The 22,233-nt window shown below is 42.9% G+C and overlaps 1 protein-coding gene across 4 annotated transcripts in view; it reads right to left on the bottom strand.

Moving 5' to 3' along the window:
- Positions 1 to 22,233, bottom strand: part of CCDC141 (coiled-coil domain containing 141) — a 109,238-nt gene that overhangs the window by 34,199 nt on the left and 52,806 nt on the right. For 3 of the 4 annotated variants that reach the window (XM_053409807.1, XM_053409813.1, XM_053409829.1), the window contains exons 7-16: positions 19,051 to 19,245; positions 11,685 to 11,857; positions 10,378 to 10,519; positions 9,232 to 9,351; positions 7,906 to 8,097; positions 5,593 to 5,769; positions 4,707 to 4,886; positions 2,645 to 2,770; positions 1,091 to 1,279; positions 646 to 825 (exon numbers count right to left, since the gene is read on the bottom strand). In XM_053409807.1, coding sequence (XP_053265782.1) covers positions 646 to 825; positions 1,091 to 1,279; positions 2,645 to 2,770; positions 4,707 to 4,886; positions 5,593 to 5,769; positions 7,906 to 8,097; positions 9,232 to 9,351; positions 10,378 to 10,519; positions 11,685 to 11,857; positions 19,051 to 19,245 — 1,674 coding nt within the window. The remainder of the gene's footprint in view (positions 1 to 645; positions 826 to 1,090; positions 1,280 to 2,644; positions 2,771 to 4,706; positions 4,887 to 5,592; positions 5,770 to 7,905; positions 8,098 to 9,231; positions 9,352 to 10,377; positions 10,520 to 11,684; positions 11,858 to 19,050; positions 19,246 to 22,233) is intronic. The other variant, XM_053409819.1, reaches the window with a different exon arrangement.

Genomic DNA, 22,233 nt, shown 5'->3' with positions numbered 1-22,233 from the left:
TCTGATTTTTGTATTCTGAACCTGCTACAGTATCTTCTTTTTTTGTGTGGCACCGCTTTGAGGGATAGGAGTGAATCATGTGGCTATGTCATGGAAGATACAGACAGAGAATCCCTCTGGACAAAGAAAACATGCCTCGTTGCTAATACTGAATGCAGAGGAGCAACTGAGCACTGGGTCTTTGAAAGAAATTATAATCTATCATTTTGTTATTTTTATTGTGTTGTTACCATTGTGTACTCTTTATATTAGGCCCTCTATCAAACTGTACATTGAGGTACAATAGAAACATGCTTATTTGGTTTGAATGCCTGAGTCTAGTTCTGCATTAGCCCTTCTTGAATGCTGAGGAAGTAATAGAAGAATATACAATTATGTGATGCTTGCTGAGCGATCCTGGCATTTAATCTCTCAGCCTGAAGGGATTTGGATGTTGCCTTTGGGTTAACTTGTAAATAGCCTAGCTCAGTCATAGAAATTGTCATATTATACAGTGGGAAAATAGGCAATTGTCAGGTTCAATCTCTGGTATCCTTCTAAATCTGTTGTAAACAGCCCAACCCAGAAGTAATGGAGAAAAGGAAGCACCATGTCCCATTATTATCCCTGCTTTCTTCCACCACTAGGGCCATTCTGTTGACTTACAGGATGTTGCACTGCTGAAATTATATCCATTCCAAGAGTGAGCGCCAATTTGTACAGGTGCCTGATATGTGTGTGCTTCTCCTGAGCATTATTCAAGTGAATCTTAGCATGTGGAGTGTCGCTGGGCACATCTTTCGCTTCAGGGATCTTCAGTCCTCCTGATTTTATGAGGCCTTCAAGCTGAGGAGATTAACGTATTATGTTTCGTTAACAACCATTCTTCTGTCCCTCCACTTTACAATCACATGCCATTATGTCTAGGCTCAAGACACACACAAATTTGGATCTGAATCCAGAGTTAGGACCTGGTGTATGCTTTAGTATGGTTATTATATAGTCATAGGTGCTTTGTTTAATGTGTTCATTTATGGGACACAGAATACACATGCAAGAGAACTTCTGAGGTTAAATAAATTCTTGCCAGGTTAAAGGTGACTATACTCACTTCCTCTTTGACATGATGGAATTTGATAGTCTTGTTGAAAATGTCATCATATTCTGCCATCTTTTCCTTTATCTCCTTATGGAGATGAATAAGCTCACTTACTTTCTCAGATTTTTCCATGTCAGGCACGCCTTTCAAGCTCAGCTGCTCTGATAACTTTAATGTGTATTCCACCTCAGCATTGAGTTGCTAACAAATCAGATGCAAGAAGATTATTGAAACTTAAAAGGGAAACACACATATAATCCAAGCAAATCACTGTTGACTTCAAGCCATTTCTTCTTCTTCCTTTTCTGAAGGTGGAGTTCACACATAGCCTGTGAATCCCCCGCCCCCCTATTTCCAAAGCTAAGCCCTAACAGGCACAGATAGGCAAACCCGGCCCTCCAGATGTTTTGGGACTACAACTCCCATCATCCCTAGCCAACAGGACCAGTGGTCAGGGATGATGGGAACTGTAGTCCCAAAACATCTGGAGGGCCGAGTTTGCCTGTGCCTGGTTTAAGATCTGCCTAAATTCTGCCCCACCTTTTGCATTCATGTTAAACTGGGAGTTGTCCGCTTGCTTACTTGTTGTATCCCATTGGTCTGAAAGATGGGCACATTCAAAAGGAGGACTTTTAATTCAAAATTAAATTTGTCCTCTCAGTAGCAATGGACGAATCAGTCCATTTCTCCTCCAGGCCACTTTTGTATGTGCTCATTCATAAAACTGTCATGTCATGTGTCTGCATTAATCTCTGATTTAAAAAGCAAAACAAAACACCAATCTGCATGAAAATTTGCATCGACATCCAGATTTGAATATGTATTTTCTAAATGAATTTTCTCTCCATATACATGGTTTTGTTTTAGCTGAGATGTGAAATCCAAGTGGGCAACTAACTTCTGATCTGCACATTAGTCCAGAATGTGTGTAGCAAGACATTTCAGAACAGAATTCTCAGAAAAATATCTCAAGCATCCCTAACTTCTCATCTATTCTCTGTATAAAGCAGATTATGGCAGAATGAGGTGGATTGTCTGGCACCTGTCTCAGGGCTTAGGCAGAAAGGGAAAACCAGAAGCTGGAAGCTGCCTGCCCAGGTTTAAATCCCTCCTGGAAATTTAGTCTCAGACTTTTATTTCTGTTTGGTTTTTTTTTCCTTTGAAGCATGCAAAATATAACTGGGGCATGGTTTTGTAACATTTCTGCCACCCAAGCTAATTTCCCCCCACTTCCTTTCCACACAAAATGCTATGTTCAATACAAACTTTATAAACAGCTTCTAGATAACTATTTCAATAATAATAATAATAATAATAATAATAGTAATAAATAAAATAAACTGACACATTTTTCAACTTCGTGCAAAACAGTTTCATAAACTTATACATGTGCACCCATCCACAATAGCAAAAATGTGAAGTTCTCTCTGTCACAAAATTATTAAGCATAGCATTTCTGCTGAATTTAACATGGAGTGAAAAATTTGCTTTATGTACTTCTAGGAGCAAGTGCTTAGGAATGATTTGTTTCACATAGGGCGTGATGTGCTTAATTTCTCTTCTCACCTGAAACCGTGGCTTCATATGGTTAAATTTATTTTGCAGTTCTATAAGTACTGAGAGGTTACTCCCAAGATCAAGTGCTGTTGTAGACTTGAGTGCCTCTTGAAGAATGCTTAAGCTTTGGGTAGTCTACAATAAATAAATACAGATATGGTAATACATGCTGTTGAAGTAAGAAAAGGATCAGGTTGGTTTTGCAAAAATGCAAAATAAATCTCTATAGTATACAGTACTGGAGCAGTGAATGAAAACCTACACATCTTAAAAGAACACACTCATATAAATGCAATATGGTGTGCACAGCAAGTGCTTTACCACTGAGCTGTTTTTAAATAAAATTGTTCCATGTTTCGCTGCTCCTGCCCAACTGTTTTTCATATATATATGTTTGGAAACATATTACGTATTTTGTGTTTTATGTCTTATGCTGTAAACTGCCCTGTGGTCTCTTGATGAAGGGTGCCCATTCAACCACTTCTATCTGAGGAACCCAGACTTGCAAAGTGCCATAAAATGTTCAGTTGCATCCTGAGGCCCCCCTGAAAATAACTTCACACTGACACGTAATTTTAGTTTAAGTTATTGGGCAAAATTTAGGCCACAACTTTATTGATTGCAGCAAAGTGAGCAGTGTTGGCTTAGGCATTGGCAACAGACTATAACTGACTCCTCTCTCTGTCTGAAAGGGTAAACACCAAATGAGGGAGCAACATCGATGAAGACCAATGAAGCTCACCCTGGGGTTCCTATGGTCCTGGCATGGCCCTAGCCCCTCAAGGGGACTTCGGACGAGATCCAGGACCCCCAGATTCCTTTACCGGAATACCCTTATTCATGGAGAAGAAGAAGAAGAAGAAGATTTTGGATTTGATATCCCGCTTTATCACTACCCGAAGGAGTCTCAAAGCGGCTAACATTCTCCTTTCCCTTCCTCCCCCACAACAAACACTCTGTTGGATGAGTGGGGCTGAGAGACTTCAGAGAAGTGTGACTAGCCCAAGGTCACCTAGCAGCTGCATGTGGAGGAGCGGAGAAGTGAACCCGGTTCCCCAGATTACGAGTCTACAGCTCTCAACCACTACACCACACTGGCCGCACCTCCCCTCCCACACACTTCAATAAGCCAATACCAAACTGCCAAATCTTACAAAGTTGTGACGATTGCTAAGGGGGTAGGCGAAAACCAAGTGGCTACATCCAATCTGCCAAATGGAAAATTTCCTACCCAGCCCCTGCTCCAAAGCAGGCGACCCAATCCAAAGCAAGGCCAAATTAGCAGTACCTAAAATTAGGGAGGGAGGGCGGGTGTTCGGCAGCACGATGCAAGTTCCCCCAGTTACGCTGCGCTGCCACTTTTATAGGCCCCAGGAATCGCGGCAACTGCCCCGATTGGCCGAAACAGCCTGGCGGGATCCCGGGGCCCAACGGTTAAGGCTTGAGCCACGCCTGGCAACAATTCTCCCAGTGGAAGTGGCTTAGGAGCCCACGCACAACCAGGACCCTCATTAAGGAGGATCCCATTTCCAAATCTGTAAGAAGTCATTATTTTAGTGTGGCGGCACCTATGCTTTGGAACGCCTTGTCTATTTTATTTATTTGCTTTGGCAGGCAACCTTCATATTGTTCTAAACACATTTAGAAAACTTATTTATTTCAGCAATTCTAGACACATGTGCGCACATTTTTAAAACAAAGAATAAGATATGCTAATTTTATGTGGAGTTTATTGAAAATTATCTTGCTGTTTTTGTTATGAGCATCTCTTGGAGAGTTTTCTGATTAAGCAGCCTATACATTTTTAAATACCTAATACAATAAAAAATGTACTGCCATTAGGAATAAAGAGGGATTGTTTTAAAAGTTCAACTACTGTAGTTTATTATCCTCCTGAATATACTTTGCTCGTTCAGGATATTTCTTACTTGTGACAAGTATTGATTTTGATTTGGGGCCTGTTAAGCGTTTCTCTGATCAGCTTAGACAAAATCAAAATCACGGGTAGCCCATAAGACACCGTAAAAACTTCAAGCAGAAAGTCAGAAACAACCACATATTCTTCACTTACTGATTTAAATTGTTCATTAAATTTCCCACACTGCTGCTTGATGGATTTCACTTGATTCATATTAAGTTTCCACGTTGCCCACAGCTGTGTCAATTCTTCCTTCTCTTTGTTCAGAATATCAATAGTATGTTCAGTTACTTGCACAACACTTCCCACATTGAGTATTAGATTCTCGTTTATCTGTTGAATGAAGAATTAAGAAAAAAAAAATCAGAGGGGGGTGGAATCTAATTTTTGATACTTCCAAATCCTCATAATAGTAATAGCCAGGAAAAAGCCAAAATTTCCTTCAGCGTCCACTTTTAAGATACCAAGAACTCCCACTTTGTGGTATAGAAAAGGAAGAGAAAACTGAACCCTTTCTCTTCCATAATATTTTATTGCACATGGAAACAAAGCCCATGAAGTCTATGATGCCAGCCTTATCCCTAACCTAACTAGCTTATTTTTCCTTTTTGCCATTTCATCATACTTCTCTTCGATGTTGGATAAATAAGCAAACAATCTCTCTTCTAAGCTTCCCTTCCTTGAGTTCTTACTTGTGTATGTGATTTCTCAATTGTAAGGTTAGTTCACCGTACACTGATGCTGGCCCACATACTTGTGATACTCAGATGGCTTCCTTGTTTTTGTCTATTAGTCCATCTAGCCCAATATTGTCTACAGTGATTGCCAGTTGTATACAGAGATGCCTGCGATGTTTTATCCACAGCGCACATGTTCTACCACTGAGCTGTATTTTGAGAAATGGTTCCCTGTTTCCCTGATCCTTCCCAGATATTTTCAATATGTATATGTTTGGAAATATTTTGGGGGAAATGGCGCCAAGATTTTTAATGGCGGTCAGTGCTGGAGTCAGCGAATAAAGCATCGCTGAGAGACTCACCATGTTTACTAAATTTAGAAAGTCATGTCCCATGTCTTGAGTGGAAAGAATCTTATTTAAAACCATCTGCCACTGGTCGTCAGCTGACTGTAGCAAAGCCTCATTTTTAGCTTCACTATCTTCTTGCACCGTCTCTGTTATATAGAATTCCTTCAGCCTCTGAGCATCACCTCCAACCTAAAGGGGTAGAAATAAGTGAGTGTAGGTAACCTGTACATTTATGTTGGAGTTTCTCTGTGATTAACTCGGGCCTGTATAATCCTTGAACCCCCTCGCTGAAGTCAATGGAAAGTAATACAGTGGTACCTCCTGTTACATACGCTTCAGGTTACAGACGCTTCAGGTTACAGACTCTGCTAGCCCAGAAATAGTACCTTGGGTTAAGAACTTTGCTTCAGGATGAGAACAGAAATCGTGCTCTGGCGGCACAGTGGCAGGAGGAGGCCCCATTAGCTAAAGTGGTGCTTCAGGTTAAGAACAGTTTCAGGTTAAGAACAGACCTCCGGAACAAATTAAGTACTTAACCCGAGGTACCACTGCAAAGCAATTGTTCAAGAACTCACTATCTTATTTGTTGTTCGTTTTCAAATTAATTTCATCCTTAGTTAGTTAAAATAGAAAGGGATGCCATGCCAATTTTTCCCCAGTTTCACAACTCCAAACTTCAGAAAACTGGGAACAGGTGGGGATTTATCTTTGTAAAACTCTGGGCACTTCGTAGTCTCTTCTGAGATAATTTTATTCCATTTAAAGGGACTTTGCCCAAGTGCATCATGGGTAAATCCTTTTTAAACAGCCACTATATAATTATTTCCTGCGAGGGCTGATGATCCTTTAAATGAGCTTACTGTGTACTCTCAAATTCTCTGCGCCATCAGAAGTCTCAGGGGCAGCATTTACTAGGGTATGGCTCCCTTTGGTGGAGACCTCGTCACTAGCAATGCTGAGTGTTTTTGTAATACCTGATTTACTTACACACTAAGTGGGGCGTCATTGTCGGTGGAGGCTTTTACACTGCTAGTGGCCTAGTGAGGCAGCAGACCTAACTGCAATCAGATTTCTAGAGAGGTGTACCTGCCATGTCCCACCGTGCTTTCAGGGTTCAGCTCTCTGTCTCTGGGTGTTTCCACTTATTTATCATTCATCCTAATTATTATTATTTGCAGGGAGATTACAGGATGGCTTTCTCCAGTGTATTCCCCCATCACTCATCTTACTGCAAAAAGTTTGATCTTTTAAGAAAGTGGGCTTGTTGTCCAGGACCCGTCAAGGATTGTGAAACCTAAATTTGCCAGAATGCGATTGAATCCCATCTTGAAAACAGAGACTGTTTGAAAGTACCCTCTGTATCATTCTGTTTTCCTGTTTCTCTCATGCTCTCAAAGTGTAGTTTATTTTGGTAGTTTTCACACTCAGTTACATACACCCTCCTCTCAAATCAGGGAATCACCTTCTCATAGCTTTCACATTCAAATAGTTCCACAGATCTCTGAATCAAGAAACCATATTCTAAAAGCCAGTTCCTAGACAGAGGCATTCGCTGAGTACTAAAGTAACATCTGCCAGTCATTCTGGCCCTTCAAGAGACTTTTGTCAAATCTTAGACTCTGACCAAATATAGTCTTAGAACAAAACCACTGCAATAATTAATTCCCCCTACCAGGGATCCCAAGGCGCGGCTTCTGATTTGCTGCAGGAAGCTCCTGCAGCCAATCGGAAGCAACGGAACCCACACCAGACATTTGGGTTCCAAAGAACGTTCTCAAACTGTAACACTCACTTCCAGGTTTGTGGCATTCAGGAACCAAAACATTTGACAAGGCGTTCCGACTTCCGAGGTATGACTGTAAAATATTAGGGGGGGCAGCAAGCCCTGCACCGCATAACCAATCACATGACGTGGTGCACACACACCATTTGAATGGCAATGCCCATCAACTGGGGCATATTTTATTGGGGGTGCTAAAGACCCCTTGGCCCCTAGGAGTTGGTTACTATGCCCCCTACAATACTCAGATAACCATCTCATAGGTACTTGGGGAGCTCGTAGTTTATTGCATTACATTCTAAACAACATTGGTCCGTAGCACCTACACAAGTGTGAGCAACCTGTGTCCCTCTGTCTAATTTTATGTGGGTAACAAGGAGGGAGGGTAGAAGAAAGTGAGAATGAGAGAAAGAAAAGCATCTACTTTGGGCTGTGGCCCCAACCACCGCTGGCTTCCACTGACCCCAGCCCCCTTCACCAATGGCGTGCAGCCCCTGACAGATTACCCCGTGGGAATATGACTCTCGTGTGGAGGGGGAAAGTACCTCATCGGATGACTTCAAAAATTCTACATACGGCTTCAGGATTTCCAGTTTTGAGCTAATATTTCTGTTAAGTGTTGTCAGTTCTTCATTCAGGAGGTCAGTTTTGTTAGAGAAAACGGCCACTTCTGTGGTTTCCAGTTCTTCCATCTCTTTAAAAATTCTCACAGCTAATTCCAGTTCAGTTGCCATCTCCTACAGCAGCATAAACAGAGAAATATAACGTGTAATGTGCACATTCGAATTTGCCTACCTAAAACTGGGCAACTCCTTGAAGGTTTGCAACTCATCTATACCCCCCCCCCACCCTCAGGTCAAAAAAACCAAAACAACTCCCTCCGCACAAACGATTTTAGGATATTAGCGTTGGCGAAAAGTGTTTCCGCTTGTGCGGAGTGGGACAACCATTCCCCTCTCCCCGCCCAGATTTTCTATATCTACCACAGCACTTCCTGAGGGTTGGAGGACCCTAAGCATTATGGGATATGTCGCCAAGGTCTGTAGTAGCTTTGAGTGGGTGGGAATTGTGATGGCAGATTTAAATAAAAAGCAAGAATTAAAGTATAATATTACAATATTGAAAAATAATATGAAATGTGCTTAATATTAATTCTTCCAGCACCATGTCTCTAAAAGGTAAAGGGACCCCTGACCATTAGGTCCAGTCGTGACCGACTCTGGGGTTGCGGCGCTCATCTCGCTTTACTGGCCGAGGGAGCCGGCGTACAGCTTCCGGGTCATGTGGCCAGGATGACTAAGCCGCTTCTGGCGAACCAGAGCAGCGCATGGAAACGCCGTTTACCTTCCCGCCAGAGCAGTATCTATTTATCTACTTGCACTTTGACTTGCTTTCGAACTGCTAGGTTGGCAGGAGCAGGGACTGAGCAACGGGAGCTCACCCCATTGTGGGGATTCGAACCGCCGACCTTCTGATCGGCAAGTCCTAGGCTCTGTGGTTTAACCCACAGCGTCACCCGCGTCCCATGTCTCTAAGCAACCATAAAAAAAGCAATTTTAAAATCAGTCTTGCTAAAACATTTCTTGCATTGCAGGGGGTTGGGATAGATGACCCTTCCAACTCTATGATTACAGCTTTCATCCCAGCCAGCAGGGATAATGGGAGTTGTAATCAGGCAGCTTCTAGAGGACCACAAGTTCCTTATCCCTGGCGTAATGGGACTCTGTTCATTGCAAGATTCTTCACACGTGCAGGACTGGTGTAGAAAAGCAAGCCATTCCTGAAGTACCTGGGGAAATTTGCACAGTAATAACATATGGCTCGACACAGGGTTTAAAAAAAAATAAATACAGTGTACAAAAGTATTTTACCTTAGTTTGATTTGCCAGCTCTAAGTATTTGTTCAGGACTTTCTCTGATTCAGGGACAGATGATCCAGGATTTATTGCAGCTGAGACGATTGGACCAACGTTCTTAATCTTTGTAGAGGCCTTTGGTTTTGAATAAAAATAACTAGTTAAAAACATCGAACTACTAATTTGCATGCCACCAAGGCTTGTTTGGGACATAATGGCATAATTATGGGCTAGAGGTCTTCACTGTGATGTAGGTATAAGCATTCCACAGGTAGAGAAGTTTTGATAGGGGAGGGCTTTCATATAAGTGATTCTCCCACATGCATTGTAAAATGGCACGATTCTTTGAGAGAGTGTGCCATGTGTCATCACATATATTTGAGTTAGTAAAAACGACACCATATAGTTAAAAATGAAGGCATGTTCAACTGTTCCTTTTTGTGGGACAGAGATTTTGCATGTGCACGATTAAGACTACATAGACATATATACTGAAATGCCTAACCTCTAACTACATTTCCAGCATTACGATTCACACACATATTAGTTACTGTTTTATTAGCCAAGATGCAAAAAGTAGCCTGGATAACTAATTTCACAAACTCTCTTCTCTCCATAAGAACACGGTCTTCATTTTTAAACTGAGTACATTTTCGAGTCTTTGGCCTTATGGCTTGTGGACGTAATTGCGCATCATGCACATAAATTTACATTTGTGACAGCATGAATGGAAAAAAATAGCCATGATGGCTTAGCATATAGAATTATATTGTATATATAGCCATTATGAGGATTCATTCCTGTTGCACATTTTTAGAAGCATCTAAATTGGAATAAGCTGTGTCTACCAAATGCCAGGGTTGATTTTAGCATGCAGCAAATATTTCATAGTGTTCTATGTTAGTAGAGAACTGTACTAGGAAACACCTATTATGGTTATAAAGGGTAGTCACATTCCTCATAGAAGCAAGAAGCATTCATTATATCTCAAATTTCAGAAAGCATTCCCCAATTTTGTGAGTGTCTGTTTTTTTACAACAATGATCCAAGCAGACATACAACTTTCCAAAATATATAGTGGATCTCACCGAAAAATTGGACTTCAATTTCTATTTATCATTCAGTTATATTTATCAGAATGAGTTGCATGTTTTCATATACCTTTTTGAGATAATTGTCTAAGGAGGTGGTTAAGTGCTGTTTTTCTGAGGCAAGTTCCTTGTAAGCAGTACACTGTTTGATCAGCCCATCTACTCTTTTGTTAATGCAGTTTACCATTTCCTGAACACCAGTCATCCAAGAACTGAAGGCAGAAACAAAATGACAGTTAGCATTTTTGCTGGTAGGTAGGATTATAGGAGGCGGATGAAAACAATTCTGATCCTTTGCACAGCTAGCCTTTGGAAAACCAACAATAATGTTAATTTGCAGCAAAACAGAGAAACTAGGACATGTACATTTGTGGATTTTGTTCTAACACTTCCCCTTCCTCAAATGAGTTTCTCACCAGAACTTGTGAGGAAACAAATATGAACAAATTTACTTCAGATAAGTAAACCTATCAAAATGTGACCCTGAATAAAAAGACAGAATGCGGCAGCTAGACTGGTGACTGGGCGCAGCCGCCAAGACCACATAACACTGGTCTTGAAAGACCTACATTGGCTCCCAGTACGTTTTAAAGCACAATTCAAAGTGTTGGTGCTGACCTTTAAAGCCCTAAACAGCCTCAGCCCAGTATACCTGAAGGAGCGTCTCCACCCCCATCGTTCAGCCTGAACATTGAGGTCCAGCGCAGAGGGCCTTCTGGCAGTTCCCTCAATGCGAGAAGCCAAGTTACAGGGAACCAGGCAGAGGGCCTTCTCGGTGGTGGCACTTGCCCTGTGGAATGCCCTCCCACCAGATGTCAAAGAAAAACAACTACCAGACTTTTAAAAGACATCTGAAGGCAGCCCTGTTTAGGGAAGCTTTTAATGTTTGACGGACTATTGTATTTTAATATTTTCTTGGAAGCCGGCCAGAGTGGCTGAGGAAACCCAGCCAGAAGGGTGGGTATAAAATTATTATTATTATTATTATTATTATTATTATTATTATTATTATTACCATGGGGGGGAATTGCAGCATATGAAGCAACTTGTATTTCTTCCCCATCACTTCCCCTTGCCTCAGTGAATTTGGGGAAAAGGGGCTGTGAGGAATGCTTTCAAGAATGTGAGGAAGAGAATTCATCCACTGGGAATCACCCTGGATTCAATCCTAATGAACGGTCAAGCTCATAAAACCCTGAGTTGCATTTCCTCATTTTCAGGATTTGCCTTATTTCTGCCTAAAAACTCCCCACGTTCCCCTTGATCATTGCTCATGTGGAAAAAGAGTATTCCGACCTGCTTAGAACCATGTAACTTCCCAGCAATAATTGATACCTGTGAGGCAACTCCTAAATGTGTATGGGGTTCTTCACTTACCTGTGGGCATCTCCTTTGCTAAGCAAGGCTTGTCCCTTCTGCAAGGCGTCAGCTGATCCTTCTGTAATCTCTTTCTTCAGTTCCTCATGTTTTATTGCCAAGAGAGGCGAGCTTATTCCTTCAGAGTTAAGAAGCTTAAGGGAGGCCTCTACATTTCTAAGTACGTCACACGCCTATCAAAACAAATACAGTTTTTGAAAAGTAAAAGACGGGCCTTTTAAATAAAACATATTACAAAACAGTTTTTCTTCAACTCAGCATAGAAACCATTTTGTTTTAAGAATTTATACCCCGCTTTTTACCATCTGAATCCCAAGGTGGCTTACGAAACACATCCAAAATTTAAAACATAAATTAAACACCAGAGATTGAAACGTCAGAGCAGATTCATGATGCAAAGTCCTTCTGGAATACAATAGTTTTAACCAGGCTTCTGAAATTCAGCAGGGATGATTGAGGCTTGCTTGATTTCTACTGTGATTGAGTTCCATAGAGTTGGGCCCACTACCCTGAAGGCATGACACCATGTTGTTCCATAGTTTTGGAACAAGTGCCCATATGCTGGCTCCTACTGAATCTGCATGGACAAAGGAGGCTCTGCTTCTGATCAAGTCCTTCTATGAAGCACCTTCAGCTGTGTACACTGCTCTCCTTAGCAGACAGGGAACTGAAGGAGTCATAGGTCAGTGGCTGGGCACTTGCTTTATGTGCATAAAGTTCTAGGCTCAATTCCTGGTTTCCCATAAAAGAACCTCAGGTAGCAGGGCAGGGAAGGTCTCTCAAATGTGGTGGAGACCATTGGCAGTCTGAATATACTGAGCCAGATGGGCCAATGCACAGAGTCACTACTGAGCACATCCATATGTCCATAAAGCTACAGGGGCAGCACCAGACAAGATGGACAGCACTGTCAGTTCTTACAACGCCAACCATTTATTTATGAAAGGGAACATTGAATCCAGATTCTCTCCTCCCTGGTGAACTAGTGCTGCTAAAGCTGAGACCACACAGATCTTGTTACATGACGAGAGTTTCATGTACAGCAGCAACGTGTAAAGCAACTTCCTGGTTTCCCATAAAACAACCTCAGGTAGCAGGGCAGGGAAGGTCTCTCAAATGTGGTGGAGACCAGTAATGGCAACTGGACCGGGGCCTTCAGTTTAAAAATGCTCTTTAGTTAAATGTCAGAAACCAAATTATCGGCTTCTCGGCTTCCCGGTGCACATTTTTCTTTTTCTGAGTATCTCTGCCTTCAGTTATGAGGGAAATATATGAATTGCAGTATTACCAAAAAGATGATGATGAAGAAAGTGAGAATGTGGGGACAATATCTTCAGTCCTTTTTACAGCAAAAAAATAAATGAAAATGGATGCTTGTTTGACTTTCAAAAATGACCAGAAGAACAAAGTCTGTAAGGGTACGTGAAGAAGAAAAATGGATGGGGGGGTGTATAATGACAGCAGCAGTGGAGGGTGAGCCAGTTTATGTAATTTCCCTTCTCAAACCCTAGAATTGTAGGTGATGGTGAGTATTTATATTAGCCTTTTTTAAACAAAAGTGACTTCGAGCCACTCACAACAATAAAATTACCAGTCAGTTTTGAAAAACTCAGGAGCCTTTGGATCAGAACTGTAGGCGATACAACTATATAGGTCCCATAGTGCAGGCTGGACAATGAAACTTCCCCTCCCCCTCTGCACTCCCCCCCCCAAAAAAAAATCTGTTGTGGGTTTCTCCTCAAACTTCTGGAGCAGATTTAGGGGGCACATGACAAGAGGAGAGGGAGTGGAAATCCCACTGGTGGGATTATGTTGGGCTAGTAGAGCTGTTTACTTGGGTACCATTCTCTGCACTTCATGACATAAACCATACTAGTAATGAAGTTTGTTCTTCGAAAGGTACTGGATGCAGACAGGGAAAGATCTCTACCTGAAATGGCTTGCTGAAAGAGGAAGGTCTTCAGCAGAAAAGACAACATTGAACTCAGTAGAAATTACAGTGGTACCTCGGGTTAAGTACATAATTCGTTCCGGAGGTCCGTTCTTAACCTGAAACTGTTCTTAACCTGAAGCACCACTTTAGCTAATGGGGCCTCCTGCTGCTGCCGCGCCACTGCTGCATGATTTCTGTTCTCATCCTGAAGCAAAGTTCTTAACCCAAGGTATTATTTCTGGGTTAGCAGAGTCTGTAACCTGAAGCGTATGTAACCTGAAGCGTATGTAACCCGAGGTACCACTGTACTTCCTTGCAAAGACGGATAGGGTCAGGTTGCAAGAATGGTCGCAACCCTCAGATGACCTGCTCTAAAGCCACTACTCTTAACATTGTATAGAGTAGGAAGTTTGAAGACTGTAGCCTTCTGAAGTTGAGTTTTTCCATGACAGCTGTGATAACCACTCTGGCTGTCAGGATTGCCCCTTCCTATATTGCTACAGTTTCATAGATGGTGCCAACTCAGCATAATATGATACTCGGTAACATGGCCTTTTCAGCCTGCTGCAGTTGATTAATGTAGCCACGCACTAGGAAGCTTGCTTCAAAAAGGGGGGAGGCTCTGGCAAGTGCTGCTGGTTTTTTAAGGGGTTTTAAAGGGTTTCCAGAGGTTTAGATGTTGTTTACAGGCTATTTAGATGGTGTTGCCCACTGTACGTGATTTCGCATATACACGTGGTAACCAGGAACGTAACCCTCACATAGGCGGGGAGACGCCTGTACTGCTCTTCAACATAATAATGTCATAGCGCTCTCCTTTTAATGGGTGAGAAGTGACACAGCAGGTTGTTTAGTGTCCCACCAGGGCCATCTTAAGTATATCTGGCGCCGTGGTGCAAAGATCCCTCCAGAGCCCCCCCTTTCCCAGAATTGCCAACATTTTTACGGAGCTGGAGGAGGCGGGCAGCGGCTGGAGGGCGGCTCCTCCGGCGGGGAAGAGGCAGAGGCTCCAGGCACGACGCTGGTTCAGCGAGGCGGGCAAGGGCGCCAAGCCGATGCCGGGAGGTGCTGTGCCCAGCCTCAGCCTTATCCCTGGCGCCTGTACTGCAGTGGCCACGGCGCTGCTTCGGAGTGGCATGGCAGAGGCAGCCGAGGGCAGCGAGCTGATGCCAGGAGGTGCCACGCCCAGCCTCCGCCTCTTCCCTGGCAGCCTCCAGAACTTGGCACCCTGGCGCCCCGCACCACTTGTCTCTATGGGCAAGACGCCCCTGCGTCCCACCAAACAATTCAGCAGTGTTGTGAGATATCTCTCCTTTTGAGATGCGCTATTGGATTATTGACCTCAAAGGCAAGAGAGGGCTCCGGCACTGAATACAGACACTTGCTCCTACCACTCATTGGATTAGCAGGACCATTGAAAAAGCTGGCCATTGGACTGCTTCAATATAGCAGTGATCTTTTACAGTGGGGGGATGGAGCTCCACTGTACTGTTCCTCTACCTGGGAGATTATTACTGTATGAGATGAGAGCCATAAGTCAGTGATAGTGTCTATACTCTGCATGCAGAGGATGGGAAAGAGTCTTGCCTGAAACCCCACATGGGGTAGAAATGCCAAGCTCAGTGGTACACTGGCCTGACAAGACAGCTGCTTAGTTAACTCCCCCCCTTTTTTTTTTACTCCTCCGCAGCAATGCTGATAGAAATGTAAACTGAGAGTTTTCCCTTCATAAGCACTGCAAGAAGAAGAAGAAGAAGAAGAAGAAGAAGAAGAAGAAGAAGAAGAAGAAGAAGGGCGAGAATTGAAAAACATACAGAGAAACAGATCTGTTTCAGAGGGCATTGTTTTTAAAAGGAAAAAATGGCAGTCCTGTTGTTGATTAATTTTAACACATTGGTTCATAACATAAAATACGGCAAAAGAGCCAGAACTAATAGTTAAGCGCATTCACATTAGCATACAAACGTTTCTCCTTCTCTAGCAGGTAACATTACTAAATAAATACTTAGAGAGCAATCTGCACTAAACTGCCCAGTCACTCTTCTGACAGAAATCAGCTAGTCTTCTCATAAAGCCAGATTATCTAAATGAAATGATGAATGCTTCTCTCACCCTGGGTATTATTCACTCTTTGTTGCTGTCAATTGCTATTGTAAACAGAGTATGAAATCTTTTTTACAGTAAGGTTATTTGTGCACACACACACACACAATATGTGACATACAATAAAATATTATTTTTTTAGTTACTGTGTGTTTACAGAAAATAAACCTGCCAGTCAACATCACTGAGTCTTTTATAATCTCTGAATGCCTCCAAATCCATCCCCTTGTCTCATGCAACTTCTGTTATCTAGTTTTCTTCTATTCAAGTTAGAAAACAGTTGCTTGGTACAAGCCTCTTCAGGCATTAAGATATTCAGAAGGAATCCTATTCCAGGTGCCTTCTTTGCCTGGTAGTGAAGTTTGTATCCACCAAGACTATTTCCTCATCAGAGGAATACAATCCCCAAATTCCCTGATCGTTACAAATTGCAGGGAAAGAAGGAATGATCATGAGTTTTATTCCCTGGCATGGTAAAACCTATCCAAAATATGAAGATGGCTGGGTGTGGTGTCAAAATGTTTAGGATTAGTTGAAAGTGACACACACAACCCCAGATTGCCAATCGTTTGGCAGAAATGAAGGCAGTCAATAAAAAACAGCCCAGTGAAAACTGAGCATGCTCAGTGGCCATGGAATGCTGAATAGGGGAGGTGAGAAACAGAATCATGGAAAGGACCATGAGGGTCATCTAGTCCAATCCCTTGCAATGCGGGAATCTTTTCCCCAATGTGGTCCTCAAACCCACCACTCTGAGATTAAGAGCCTTATGCTTCACTAATTAAGCTATGGGATGCATCATTTTGGTGCAGGTCCCACTTTTACCTAATATACTCTCATTCTTATGTCGGATAAATTGTAAGCCTCATTAAGAGCCTACCATGGTTGAGAAGCAGGTCAAAAAGATATAACAAAAGCAAATAAATAAGCAAACAGGAACTCAGTACAGACTCCTAGACCACAAAGTTCAAGGAAAGGTCTAGTATTTCTGGAGGGGTTTTTTTGCAATTATATATATATATATTTTTAAAAAAGATATTTATTAAAGTTTTACAAAAACAAGAAAGTTACAGAATAAAAAAGAAAAAAAAGAAAAAATACAAAAAGTACAAAAATACATAGGAAAAAAAGATACAAAATACAGAAAAAATAAATAGAAAATAGTTAAAAACAAATCAATCTTTTCATATCTTAGATTTCGTTTACTTATTTCCCCGACCTCCTCACACCTCCCTTTTTTGTATTCCCGTTCACATGGTTAATTCAGCAAATCCTTACCCTCTTTCTTTTTATCTTAATTCTATATCTCAACATATTATAACTTTATATTTTCATCCGTTATCAATCCATTTTTACATATTCTTATTAACCTTGTTGCTAAGGCTGCTTGATTTCAATCCAACATCATTTTAACATTCATTAATTTTACAATGTTTCTGCAAATAGTCTTTGAATTTCTTCCAATCTTCTTCCACCGACTCTTCTCCCTGGTCTCGGATTCTGCCAGTCATTTCCGCCAGTTCCATATAGTCTATCACTTTCATCTGCCATTCTTCCAGGGTGGGTAACTCTTGTGTCTTCCAATACTTTGCGATGAGTATTCTTGCTGCTGTCGTAGCATACATAAAGAAAGTTCTATCCTTCTTTGGCACCAATTGGCCAACCATGCCCAGGAGAAAGGCCTCTGGTTTCTTCAAGAAGGTATATTTAAATACCTTTTTCATTTCATTATATATCATCTCCCAGAAAGCCTTAATCCTTGGGCACGTCCACCAAAGGTGAAAGAATGTACCTTCATTTTCTTTACATTTCCAACATTTAGCAATTATAATAGGACTCTCAAAACATTTTTAAAAAAGTTTTAAGAACAAGTATAGTGTATACTAAAGCCTCTCCTTTTCAGGGAGGGGAGGGGTTGCGCAGGGGCCTTGCGCTTCCCGCCCTTAGTGGGGGGCGTGTTTAGTCATCAGGGAGTCCCGGCGCGCGTCACAACCCAGCCAGCCAATCCGGCTGGCTGGGGTGTGTGGCTAAGCCGCATTTAGGCTGCCACGCAGCCGAGAGTAATTCCTTCTGCTCCCTGCTACTACGGATCTCCCGCCCTCCTGCCCTTTCTTCTAGCGTTAGTCACCTTGACCTTGCTATGGACTTCGGTTGGTCGGCTGTTGAAGGGGCCTGGTAGGAATTTTTCCACTTGGCAGATTGGCACCAGCCATTTGGTTTTTGCCTACCTCGTAGCAAATCATCACAACTTTGTAAGGTTTGGTGGTTAGGCATTGGAAAATGTGTTGTGTGTTGGAGGGGAGGTTGTGGCCATCACCTGCCCCTCCCCTTGAAGGGTATTCCGTTAAAGGAGTCCGGGGATCGTGGATCCTGTCCGAAGCCTGGGCGGTGGCTAGGGCCATGGCACGACCTTTCCGGTGACCCTGGGGGAGCTCTGAGTTGATGTACATAAACAGGGCTCCCCCTAAAGGTGGTTAACCCTTTTGAGACTTCCTGCATGGCGAGCGGGAGTCAGATATAGTCGGAATGGGTCCAATGCCAAAAGCCAATACCATTCACATTCTGTAACCAATAAAAGTTGTGACCTTTTTTCGCCCATTAACCTAAATACTGGTGTCCACGTGTTTTCATTCCTCAAGGGAGGGGGTGCAGGGCCTTGACGGACAACAGCCCCACCTGGTTCTTAAAATATAAACTGCTGGAGGCAAAATCCTTGGAGGGACTCCTCTGCCCCTCCCAGATTGTTCTGCACACAGAGAAATACATACCGTATTTTCGCCCTATAGGACGCACTTTTTCCCCTCCAAAAATGAAGGGGAAATGTGTGTGCGTCCTATGGGGCGAATGCAGGCTTTCGCTGAAGCCTGGAGAGCGAGACGGGTCGGTGCGCACCGACCCCTCTCGCTCTCCAGGCTTCGCGCAGCTTGCGGAGAGTTGCCTGCATGCTGAAGCCTGGGCGCGCTGAGCTCAGCGCGCCCAGACTTCGCGCAGCTCTCCGCAAGGCGCGGGAGCCCGGCGCCGGGCTCCCACAGCTTGCAGAGAGTTGCCTGTTCTGGGGGCTGGGGTCAGGGGAAGCTCGGGCTTCCTCCGCCCCAGCCCCGCGCCTGGGGGGGAAATAATTTCCCCCCCTTTATTTCCCCCCCAAAAAACTAGGTGCGCCTTATGGGACGGTGTGTCCTGTAGGGCGAAAAATACGGTACAAATAAATGCAATGTTTCTCTTTTTGAAACCAGAAACAGAACTGTGACAAACTGAAAACAAACGTGGTGCGATATGCATAGTGTGAGCAACTGGACCACATGTTGTGGGTTGGTTAATCCTTTGACTAACCTTCGCTGCTGCAGTGAAGAATTCATTGGCTTCTTGCAACAAGGTTTTCCGCTCCTCCATACAACGGTTCACTTCCTGTTGCAACAGGTTCATTTTCTGATTTGAAAGCTTCAGGTGCTCTTTTTCAGCATACTCTTCTGAAAACAGAATCTTGAGAGCCTCTGATTTCAAATCTTCCACACTGGAGCTCCATACCTAGAAAGAAAAGGTCCGCCTCAGTTAGCTATTAGTCTGCAGGATAGCCACCCCATGAAAAAGACAATGGCACAGATTTAAATAAAACTTGCACATTCTAATTTACATGCATAGATTCCATACCCTACAAGTGTCCTGGAAAAAAGAGAACATTGTTTTTTATTGCAAGAGAACAGTGGCCATGCTCTCGCTCGATTTTGCAATGCAATTTCCCTCCAAAAAGCGCTTTTTTTCAGGACCCTGTTTTTGGCTGCCATGCCTGCCCAAAATGTGTGTGGTTTTTTTGGGGGGGACAGGAAACTGCAGTGCGAAATTGCATGAGATTACAGCAACCCAAATGACTCCTATTCTCTCGTGATAAAACAAAACAAAACAGGAAGATGCCATCCTGGATTCTAGCTTCAAAGTGTTAGAAGGTAGGAGATGCAAATTCAGAAAATTAGTTTTTTAAAAATTACATTTCATCACGGTGAAGAAGATTGTGATCAGGTGACCTGTGTGCCTGCTCAGTGTGCTGTCCGGGTGATGGGCAACCTCAAGACCCCAGCATTTGCTAAGGAACCCCAGATAGGAGGGGGGAAAGAACATGGCAGAGAGAGGGAGCATCAATGGGTAGGTAGGCAGTTAAACTCGCCTGTTGTGCAGATGGTCCCAGTTGTCATACCCAAAAGTCCAGCAAGGACATTTGATTCACACAAACGTATTTGAGATTATTATTATTACTAGTCATTAAATTTGTATACCACCCTTCATCCAAAGATCACAGGGCAGGTCCACAAGATAAAAACCCAAAAATGAAAGCACAAAAATACCGAATAAACTAGTATACTTCTATTTCTTTTCCTGTGGATAGTTAGGCCTACATGGCAGCAGGTCCCCATGGCTGGACACCTCACAATTCCTTCAATGCAACTAGTTTTGTTGTTGTATTTAAGAAGAGTTTCCTCCACCCTTTTAAATGGTTTTATATTTTACTTTGTATTTCAACTCTCTTCCCCCCCCCCCCCCGATTTATTGTAAACCATCTACAGAGGTTTATGTAACAGGATGGAATACAAATGCCACAAATAAACAAACAAACAAAGCCGTATACCAAGGCAGCACTGGCTTACAGTGTAGAGATAGTGTAAAGAGTTACAGCAACTACTTCCCATGCATAGGTTATTATATGGCTAATAAATAGGAAAACCATTCTCCCGGGATGAATTGGAAACAGCAGCAAAGAAGTACAAGGCTTTTGTTCAATTACCTATCCTGCTGAGCTGCAAAATACCCATCCTACTAAATAAGGGTCAGCAACTACCATGTTCATAGTACAGTGGTACCTCAGGTTACATACGCTTCAGTTTACAGACTCCGCTAACCCAGAAATAGTACCTCGGGTTAAGAACTTTGCTTCAGGATGAGAACAGAAATCGTGCTCCGGCGGCGCGGCGGCAGTGGGAGCCCCCATTAGCTAAAGTGGTGCTTCAGGTTAAGACCAGTTTCAGGTTAAGAACGGACCTCCGGAACGAATTAAGTACGTAACCAGAGGTACCACTGTAGTGCTAATATGAATGGTTGACAGTACCCTCAAAATTCAATTACATTGCTTAGGAACGGACATATGGGCATCTTGCTATCATTTAAAATACAACCACATGCATTCAGTTATTTGATACAATGGAATTATCAACAATTTGCCAAGTTTCACTACTGGGCAATCCAGCGCAAGCTATGCATGCCAATGTATTCTTGAAATCAATGAGCCTAAGTGTTTTACTGTAATGCTTAAATCCCATTGATTCTAATAATGGTAATCCTATCTCCTTAAAAATGGACAGCGTCCAAAAGTCAGTCGGCGCAGTGACCCTCTGCCCTTTCCTATGAAGGGGAGTTATTTGTGTGCAAGCATTCCAAGATCGCCCACTGAATATGGAGACGCTCCCTGAACACAGAGGGCTTTGCAATCACATCAGATCTGCTGGATCAGAGCCACACATTGGTCAAAGATCACCAGGGCTCAGTTTCATTCCTATGTGACTTCATTGTGGGTCTTGCATGGCTTTAAAAAAAAAAATATGTTCAATAAAGAAGGAAATATTCCCCATTATATTCTCTTGCTGGTATGGGTTATGGTAAACTTGACGCACTTTGGTGTTTATTGGTGGTGTTAGAAGATTTCTAAATGGAAAGGTTGCCATCTCAGAGGTAAAAAGCACAGAGGATTCCTGTACTGCGGCAAGTCCCAGGTCCATTCTCTGGCAGATCTAGTTAAAAGGATCTCAGGTGTCAGGTTTGGGAAAGATTCTTGCCCAGGACCTTGGAGGGTCAGTACTGAGCTAGATGTGTGACTGGCCTAGTGTCACCCAGTGGACTTCATAGCTGAGTGTGGATTTGTACTTTGGTCTCCCCAGTCCCTGTCCAACATTCTACTCACTGTATCATGTTGGATCTCTGCACTCAAGAAAGAAGTTCTACAGGAAAGGTTACAATAATGACATTTTAAAAAACAACAACAACAACACACACACACACACACAGAGAGAGAGAGAGAGAGAGAGAGAGAGAGAGAGAGAGAGAGAGAGAGAGAGAGATACACACACATAATCTCTGCCCTGTTGAAGAAAAGTGGTTGCATCTGAATTAGCCATGTGTGGTGTGTCTTATCCCTCTGTGTCCTTTAATAGCCAATGAGTATGCTAAGCTGGCAAGGAGGAGGCTGCTAGATATCACAAGCGTAGTTTCCATCCCTATTCAGGAATTTGGTGCTATACATGTAAATGCGGGTGGGGGGTCCCCTCAACAGAGACAGGGACATGTGCATAAGGCCCTCTTTGGGTTGACACCAATCTTGCATAGGCCATGGGGCACAGCCAGCATGCGCATGGGTGTCTTAAGAGGCAGAACCAGGGTTAACGCAAGACATTTTGGCGCCTGAGGCAAACCACCAAATGGCATCCCCTCCCAGCCAGGGAAGAAGAGGTGAGTGAAGATCTACATCAGGGA

This window comes from Podarcis raffonei, chromosome 1 (assembly GCF_027172205.1).
Source record: "Podarcis raffonei isolate rPodRaf1 chromosome 1, rPodRaf1.pri, whole genome shotgun sequence".
Taxonomy (NCBI): Eukaryota; Metazoa; Chordata; class Lepidosauria; order Squamata; family Lacertidae; genus Podarcis; species Podarcis raffonei.
Note: the sequence above shows the minus strand (reverse complement) of the source record. Positions and strands in the feature narration are given on the sequence as shown.